Source organism: Eschrichtius robustus, chromosome 6 (genome assembly GCF_028021215.1).
Source record: "Eschrichtius robustus isolate mEscRob2 chromosome 6, mEscRob2.pri, whole genome shotgun sequence".
Lineage (NCBI taxonomy): Eukaryota > Metazoa > Chordata > Mammalia > Artiodactyla > Eschrichtiidae > Eschrichtius > Eschrichtius robustus.
The window spans coordinates 73,480,659-73,489,749 of record NC_090829.1 but is presented as its reverse complement, the minus strand read 5'-3'; the positions used below and the strand labels follow the sequence as shown (position 1 = coordinate 73,489,749).

Genomic DNA, 9,091 nt, shown 5'->3' with positions numbered 1-9,091 from the left:
TGTTTTGGTTTCTTGGCCCCGAGGCATGTGGGATCTTAGCTGCCCAGGGATTGAACCTGCACCTCCTGAATTGGAAGGCGAAGTCTTAACCACTGGACTGCCAGGGAAGTCCTGAGATAAATTTTTTGAACTGATGCTTTGGCTTTAAAATATAAAGGATTTGGATTCTATTTTATAATAAATCTGTTTTTAATATAAAGATGTCTACCTAAAATCGTTGTATAAAATCAATTCCAGAAGGACAGATTCACCATGTTTGCCCTGAGGTTTATGGGCCCTGCCCACCACTCTGCACCCCAGTTGAGAAGGCCCGAGCCATTCACTGGGCACACGAGTTGAGCTGGGCTGCCTGCTCTGGTTAATGCTCAGACTGGTAGTGGGTCCTCCTGGGATTGGGATAATCCACAAGTGGGTAATCAAGAGGTAATGATACAAGCCCCTCCCCCTCCCTCCCTCCGTCCTCTTCCCTCCGCCCCAGGGCTCCCCAACAGAGGCCAGTGCGAAACTCCTCAGTGTATGTAGATCCTGTCGGAGATCGCTCCGGGCAAGTGGGTCGTGATCCGCATTCGCACCCAACAGTAGTAGTCCATGGGGTGGTAGCGAGTGTAGGGGGTAGCCGGAGGTCAGGGTGTGGGTGACAGCGCTGATGACGGGGGACGTGTCCGTGGAGCCGCTGTTGCAGTAGGTCTCCATCATCGCGACCCTCTCGTCAAAGTACTTCCTGCCATAGTCCTTGCGCACCCCCTCAGGCAGCTCGTCCCACATCTTACTGGCGATGGCCTGGATGCGCACAGCGCCGTAGAGGCTGGTGGTGGCGTTGAAGTTGCCGGGTTCCACCACGCCGACCTTCCCTCCCAGTGGGTGCACCTCGTAGCACAGGCAGTCAGAGAAAGCCTCCACCCCAAACCTGGTGATGCAGTACGGGGGGCTGGCCGCGTGGGCCATGCGGCCCAGCCTGCTGCTGGCGCTGACCGCGCAGCCTGCGGAGGAAGGCAGCAAAGTCCTGCTCACGGAACAATACCTGCAGAGGGTCTGGGGCCTGGCACGTTTCTGGAGGTCTGGCCAGAACCCGGCCTCCTGGCCCCTGGCAGCTATTTTGCGGCCTGTCAGGCTGGGGCTCCGCCTTCTGAACCAGCCAGGGTCAGGGCGCCCCCTCGTTTATAACGAAGGCCAGCTCAGGCCCACACATCAGCATCAGCATCTCTGCTATTTCCTGGGTAGCTGGCTGTTCCCAAGCAGGACGGGGAGGAGGAAAGAGTGAGAGGCAGGCCTACACAGCGGGAGGGCACAGGAAAATGAGCAACACACAACAAGCTCTGTCTCGCCTGCCATGTTCTCCTATTGCCAATAACCCCAAATTGTTATCACCTGGTTGGGCTCTGTCACCAAGCAGGCAGGGGCAGGGCTCTGAACCTGACTTCAGATCTAAGACATGTGGACAGAGTCTCAGGCACTGGGAGAGAGTGGGGAGCTGGAGAAGCTCTCCCATAGGCCCAGCCTGGGGGTGCTAGGAGCTGACCACAGCCTCTGCCAGCCGTGGGGCAGTGGATGGAGGAGGAGCCATCCAGCCTGCCCGGTAAGCCCAGGCAGACTTGAGACCCACTCGCCCTGGGTGTGCACCCAGGAAGTTAAGGCACAGCCCTACCTGGGCACTGTGAGGAGACACCTTTCAGAAACCTCTATGTTGGAAGTTGCTGAAGGATTGGGGTTTTCTTCCAAAACCCTACAGCTGCTCTCTGGGTTCCTCCCGTCATCGCTGGGACGCTGGGGTGGAGGGTATGGTTCTTCCCCTTTTTGCCATAATCGTTTGCTACTATAGGGAGAAAATCTGAGTCAGTGACTTCTTAGGTGGTTTGCTTACATTTGGCTACCTAACATGGTTTGGGCGTTTGTTTTGGCAATTTCTAATCTTGATTATTACTATTATTATTTTCACCTACTACCACAATTGTCTCATTGTTTAACTATGGCATAGTAACCCATAGAATGGATATACCAACATTTACTTAACCACACCCCTCTCCATACCTGATGTGTACACACAGCTCTGTGCACAAAGGTGGTTATTTGTCTAGATGAGGTTCCCGGACTGGGATTACAGCTGTAATCTTTTAGCCTTCGGTGCAGACTGCTGACCTCTTACCTGCTCTACTTTCTGAAAATCACACATCTCTTTCTGCCCCCCGGTCCAGGGCACCCCCGCTGGCCACCATCCACGGCCCCGTGGGGCCCCTGGGGGTCATGCAGTCAGTCAGTGAGGGCAGTGGATGTTGAGTCTGCTGAGACCTATTTCCATTCTGAGCAAAGATGAAAAGGTAGAGCAGGCCCAGGGGGCAGGAAGAAGGTCCCTTTCCCACTCACCTGTGGCCCTCTGGATGAGGGGGAGAAAGGATTTTGTCCCCCGCACTGTGCCCCAGAGGTTTACTTCCGCCACCTCCTTGTAGGTAGGTCTCCATGCTGGTGAACTCCACATCCCCCGAAAATTGAGATGCCCGCATTGTTAACCAGGCCCTACAAGCCTGGACAGGAGGGGACAGAACCGCACTCATCACAGGGCTCAGCCTCCGATATCACCCATCAGCCTGCAGGCCATTCCCCTCCTCACTTTCATTCCTTTTCCCCATAACTTGCCAGCTTCTTGTCCAAGGCTCTCGGGACACGTTCTAGAGTCACCCAGGAATGACAGGAGATGGTGAGGCCTAAGCTGCTGGCTGTGACCCTCCCTTCAGTCTCGTGTCCAATTCTCATCTCACTTTTGCCTGCAGCGACTCTCTGAGCCATCATGACCCAGACCTCCCCCAGCCTGGAGCCCCACCTCACCTCACTCATTTCTACCCTATTCCCTCCAGTCTCATCCCGCTCCCTGCACCTGGGCACCTGTTTATTCATTCCTGCCTCTGAGCCTTCGCTTGTATTCTCCCTCTTGCCAGAAACCAGGGGAACCTCAGGAGTCTTCCAGGCCAAGCCCTCTCTGGAGGACCAGAGAGGGGACGCAGCATCCAAGGTCACACAGCAAGTTAGAGGCTCAGCCAAGCCTTGATGTCGGGTGGGGGCCCCAGTCCAGCTCCACTCCAAGACCCTCCTAACCACTACTCCATCCTCTGTGAACCATGCACTATTGGCTGGGTGTCATGTGGTGAGCCCCTGGCACCTGGTAAGCTGTTCATCAATATGAACAGCGGACACACCTGGTCTTTACAGGTAGCAAACACCCCTCAGCTTTGTGTGGTCCCACGGGGCTTAGTACAAGGTCAGAGCAAACATGCTCTCTCTGAGTGTACTTGGGTTGACTGTTTCCTGCAAGGCCAGCTAAGGGCCACATAAGTAGACTCAGAGAACTGGGTGCTAGAAGGATCACTGGAGTCCGTTTAGCCTGACTACTACTCTCACAGCTAGGGAAACAGAGGACCCAAGGGGGAAGCCTGGCTCCGGTGTGACCAGTGAGGCTGAGGCAGAGGCAGAGCTGAACCGGGGGATGGGGCAATGAGGAGGCAGCCTTGTGCTGCAGGGCCCCCTCTGAGCTGTCTTTTGGGTGCAAGGACTGGATGTGCTGGAGCCTCAGGACGGCGGGACGCTGCCTCTTCTTTGTGGAATCCCTCAGGATTTAGTCTCCTGTGGCCATGAAAGTGCCCCTTGCCAAGGCGTAGCCTCAGGGCAGAGCTGCCTCCTGGGGGCCTGACCCCTGCCTGTGGGAACTCTGGCCCTGCTTCACCCCTAGTTAATCATGGAAATGAGTTTGTGTAAATGACAGAGTAATTGGTCTCTCGCTGCTTTCCTTCGTGTTACCCAAATTAAAGCTTCGTCAACTGACCTCTGGTGCCTTCTCCGTCAATTATGGAGAATTAAGGTCATTTATTAGAGGAAGGAAATTGCCGGTTAACAAAGCGCTCATGACGCGCTCACCCCCACTCCCCATGGTGGCCAAGCCAAAGCCTCCCCCCACTCAGCTCTCACGGGTGACCTCACAAAGCCACTCCCCCTCCCCCCCGCCCCCCGCGGACTTTCCCCTGGAAGTCTTTGCCCCACTCCTCTCACCGTCAAGGCTGCCACTTCACCCTTCACCTTCCACACCGTCAGCCATCCATCCTCCTCTCTTATGCAACTTCCACTCCTCCCTTGCCCCTGGCTCCCTCCCTCCAACGTTGTACACAGCAGATGCTCAATAAATGTTTGTCAGGTGAATGACTGTCTGTAAATACCACGTCCCCATATCCTAAAGATCTTTTTCTTAATGATCCTACCCCCTCACACCACCGTCTTGCTCTCCTTCCCTCCACGGCCAGGCTTCTGAGAACACAAGCTACACTCTCCAGTTTCCCATTTCCCTGCCATTCTGGGTCCCAGTCCCATGCAGCTCCAGGGTGTCCAGGGCGGCCCATGCTAAGGACGCCTCTCTCATCCCTCACCCCCACCATCTTCACTGGCCTCAGCCTCTCCCCCTGCACCTGTGTAAGCACCACTTATGGATCCTGACCCTCACTCCTCCCTTTGCATTAATGATACCCAAGCATCTCCTCCATCTTCCCTGACCCCTTTCTTCCACCTGTCCCCCAATGTCCTGTCCTAGTGCACCTCCCCTCAAGTGACACTCAATGCTTAGGCAGCCTCATCTTCTTTATGTTCATGGAAATTTCCAGCTGCTTTGTGTTTGATTCATATGGCACAGTATCACACAACATAAAGTACATACAGTCCTTTTATCCAGCTAAAAATTAATTACATCTGACACCGATAACGAAAAAAGTTTAACTGAACTTGACCTGTGGAAGCACACTATTCCTGGATCACAGCTCTGACGACATGATAAGTAGCAACAGTCTGTGGGTGCAGGAGCTCGCTGGAGTCCTCAGCCAGCATTCTGAATAAACTCATGATGTTCCTGCTGGTCTGGGTGACAGCTGTTTTCCTGCAACAGCCCCATCGCCACCTCCGAGTAACTGTTCCAATGTACCCCTGGGGAGTCATGGCTCTCTCCCAACCCCACCTCCTCCTCCCGACCATCACTTTTACCTGAATGTCCCACAGGTCCCCAACTCATCCTAACCAACCAACACACCAAGTGCCCAGTGGCCCAAGCCTGCTCCGCTTCCTTGCTAATAGTTTCACTGTCATCTTCAACTCCTCCAGCCCCTTCATTTCTTCCCCATCTAATGAGTCTACAGTACTATTAATATTACTGAGAAAGATCAAAAGGACAGCTGCCAGGCCCTGAACTAAGCACTTTGCATCCATTCATTCACCTGATCCTCACAACCAACCTATAAAAAAGTACGATAGATACTAAATTGTTCCATATCTGGATGAGGCAACTGAGGCTCAGAGAGGTTAAGCACCTTGCTCAGTGTCACCCAGCTAACCAGTGGACAGGAGGGCATTAGGACCCAGGTCTGTGTGAGGACACAGCCCTTGCACTTAACCCTGTGCTGCTGTTGCCTTCCTTTGCTGCGTCATTAGAATCGGTGCCTTCTTTCCTGTGTCTACAGCATTAGTTTGGGTCCTTGTTGCCTCCCTCCTACGTTGTTGGAGAAGCCCTCTCAGGTCTCCCTGTCACAGTCTCTTTCCTGCTCCTCCATCCTGATCTGACCCCCTCCGGCAGACTCTCCTCCTCGGTCAGCCACTTCCTGCTCCTATGCTTCCCTTCCGGAGTGGGGCGTGCGAGGCCTCCTTTCCCATGCTTCTCACCCACTCCCCACCAAGGACTCTGCCCTCTCTGAGCCTGAACAGCCTGCCACTCCTCTGACATCACGGCCCCTCCTGCCTCCGCTGCTTCCTGGCTCCGCTCAGCTCCCCTGCCCCTCAGCCTGAGAGCAGCTTTAGTTGAAATGCCCCTGCCGTGGTCAGATTGACATGTGAGCCTCACAGATGGACAAGCTGAGACCCTCACAGGTGAAGGGACAAGCCCAAGATCACACTTCTAGTAAGAGGCTAAGCCCAGAGTAACTCCAGTCTTCTCACTCCCAGACCAAGAGTGCTCCAGATGTAGGGTCTTCCCTGTCCATGGCATAATGTCTCCAGTGCTATAACTGTTCCTCATAGTTCCCACCGTGAAGCCACTGACTTCCACTTGGCTGGTGCCCAGCTACAAACTTCTCCTCCCAGCTCATACCCTTTCGGGTGCTCAGCACACTACCAAGTATACAGTAGGCACTCAATAAATGTTTACTCAATGCAAGATAAGGGATGGTTTCAAGATCAGGCCAGGCCCACAGCCTGCTGGTTGGTCTACTCACTTGGCCTTTCCCTGCAGTGGGGAGGAGAGGGCTGGTTACAGGCTCTGGATGTCCAGTCCCTCAGAGCCCTGCTGGGGAGCAAAGGGGCTCATGGCAGATGGCTCACCAGCGCTAATCTGACAATCCCCTTCATCTCACCACCACGGCTGGCTCCCCTGGCTTTGGCAGCAACTGTTCCACAGAGCCAGGGTGAAAGGCATCAAACTCGCCATCAAAATGTGCCCTCCATGGTGGGGGCAATGGGGGTGGGGAGAATGTACTTGTCTCCCTGAAGGTTCCTGCTGGGGTCGATGGGTGGAGTATGAGTCAGAGCGGCCACCAGCTTAGGAAAGGCATCTGGTCTGAAAACTCAGGGAGGGCACCACCTGGAGGTCAAAGACAGTATTGCCTCAGAAGGCGGGAATTTGCACTGTTTTACCAGGAAAAAGACAGTTGGTGGGGGCGGGCAGGAAGGGAGAGAAAGAGGGAGAGAGAGACATGTGCAACCACGTATCTGACAGATTTATTTTCTTTTTCAGACCTAAAAATCTTCACATCTTTCTTCCAAAAAATGCAGTATTGGTTAAGTAAGGTCATGGTGAGTGGTTTAATAACCCTTCCTGAAATGCATCGAGCAGAAAAAAGCAGCAGGGAAAGGTTTGTGTGTCAGGGTGGTGCTGGGGTTTGAGCCCAATCCAAGGGCAGGGGGTGAGTGCTCCCCCCTGCAACGCAGGGTCCTCCCCGCCTTGCCCAGTTAGGCTAACTGGCCAGACTAGTACAGGGAATGGAGGTGATTCTGCCCTGGTGGCAGAGGACAACAAGGACCAGGGTCTGTGTACTCAGGTGCATCCCTTAAGAGGTGCCCAGTTGTTCCAGCTACAGTTGGAAATAAGGGCATCGCCACCTGTCCTGACCTGCTCAGGTTAATGCAATAAGGAAATTGCTTTTTTAAAAACCTGTTATATGACAAAGCTCTATGCAAATTCAGGTATTATTAAACAGGAGAAAAGTGTCATTCACTCAGCAAACATTTCTTGGGCCTCTGTCATGTTCCAGCACTGTGCTAAGAACACAGACACAAAAATAAATAACTCAGCCTCTGTTCTCAAAGAGTCAAGTTTTAGGGAAGGAGGCAGATGGGTAAGTAAACAATACAGGGTGACTTTGCTGTATGAAAGCTTGTGGGAGGTGGGAGGCTGCACAGACGGTGGGGTGGGCAGGGAAGAGCCTCCAAAGGCAGTGCCAGCTGAGGACATTAACCAGAGGGGGCCTGGGGATGGGGCACTTCAGGAGGAGGGGCACTACGGTCCTGCCGTAAGCCACTGCAGGCAGAGCAGAGGCAGAGGAAGTGGTGGGACATGAGGCTGGAGAAGTGGGCAGGGGTCTGCTTGGGGGCAGGGGTGAGCTGCTGGAGGATTTGAATAAACTAGACATCATTTATTGTTTACCTGCTTCACACTGTGCTAAGCATTTGACATGCATTATCTCATTAGTCCTCACGTCCTAAGCAGGTTGTATTACCATATTTCTTGTATTCTATGACACATATTTTTTTCACCATAGGGATGAGCTAGGATCAATGTGAAAATTAAACACTGTCAGTCATAATTTAATTGGTAGTGACTTTTCTCAGTGGTCTACAGAACAGTGATGCATCTTATGAGAGGAAAGGAGTAGCTGCCAGAGGATGAAGTGATGGAGAAATGCCCACTCTCAGCCGAGGGCTTGCCTGGGCTACATCTGGTACTGAAACAAACATCCCCAGTAAGGCCAGAGCGGGAAGCACGAGGATGGTCAGCATGCATCAGCGGTGGAAAGTTCTCTACAGGTTGGGCTGAGTGCCAGTGGTTTGAACCAGGAGGACCCTAACCCCAGGTTCTCCAGGGAGCCTCCCCAGTGGCCCTGGAAGAAGCAGCACGGTGTGGCACCAGGAATGCCAGCCACATCCAGAGTCACCTCTGCACAGAGCAGCCAGGTGTGAGGCTCAGTCCACGCTGAACCCCCCTGGTATGCCAGTCTTCCCAAACGACACGGTGTTCCAGCTATGGGGGAGCAGGCAAGCCTGGAGCTCCTGCTGCCGTCCCCACAGAGGGCTCCACCAGAGAAGAGCTCCCTGGATGCCATCTTCAAGTCCAGAGGCTGGAGGGGCTGGTGCCCACAGACACCTCTCTTTCCCACAGACAGCATGTGGACATTAGGAAAACACATATCTTGTTTTAATTCAGTCTTCATATCGTGGTTCCTCAAATGCCCCTTGGGGTAGAGACCGCGTGGCCTGAGAGTCTCCGAGGGATGCGGATGTCTACTCCCGATAGCGTGGATTCCAGCTGCTATCAAGAGCTGAGTGACATTTCCTCCTCTGGACTTTGTTAACCCTGCTGCCATCTGGCAGCAGCTCTCGGGCCCCACGCCAGACCTCTCCTGTGCCTCTAGCCAGCATCAAGCCAATGCCCCCCAAGTGCCCGGGGGAAGCCCCTCACTCTAGGCCAGGGTAGCGGCAGGAACGTAAGTCTGGCAGCTTGGCAGCTAAGAGCCTTCTCACAGAGGAAACTGGGGGTTAATCTCACGGCCCACAGCTTCAGGCTCAGCATTCAGGCCCCAGGAGAGAAACCCCACCCTCCTACCTTCTCCTGACGGACCTCCCAGGAGTCCTCATCTGCCTCTGAGCAGCCTGCATGTCTTGCTGTCAGCTTGCCTCCAGCTGTTCAAAGGAAACTTTTCCCAACCCCCCTCAGCCCGCAGCCTATGGCAGTCTGTCCCCCTCTGGATCCACCTGTCCCGGGGCCCAGGCTGCACTGCCCGGGCCACACTGCCTCCCTGGCTCCAGGGTTTCTGTCTTTGTCCATGTCTGTCTTGCTGCTCAGGCACAAGCATTCGGTCCT

General features: G+C 54.1%; 1 protein-coding gene across 1 annotated transcript in view; it reads right to left on the bottom strand.

The window, feature by feature from the left end:
- Positions 1-463: 463 nt before the first annotated feature.
- Positions 464-9,091, bottom strand: part of BDH1 (3-hydroxybutyrate dehydrogenase 1) — a 33,910-nt gene continuing 25,282 nt past the window's right edge. Inside the window, 6 exon segments of the mRNA XM_068546481.1 lie at positions 464-617; positions 619-980; positions 2,362-2,449; positions 2,451-2,477; positions 2,479-2,511; positions 2,514-2,519. Coding sequence (XP_068402582.1) covers positions 510-617; positions 619-980; positions 2,362-2,449; positions 2,451-2,477; positions 2,479-2,511; positions 2,514-2,519 — 624 coding nt within the window. The 3' untranslated portion in view covers positions 464-509.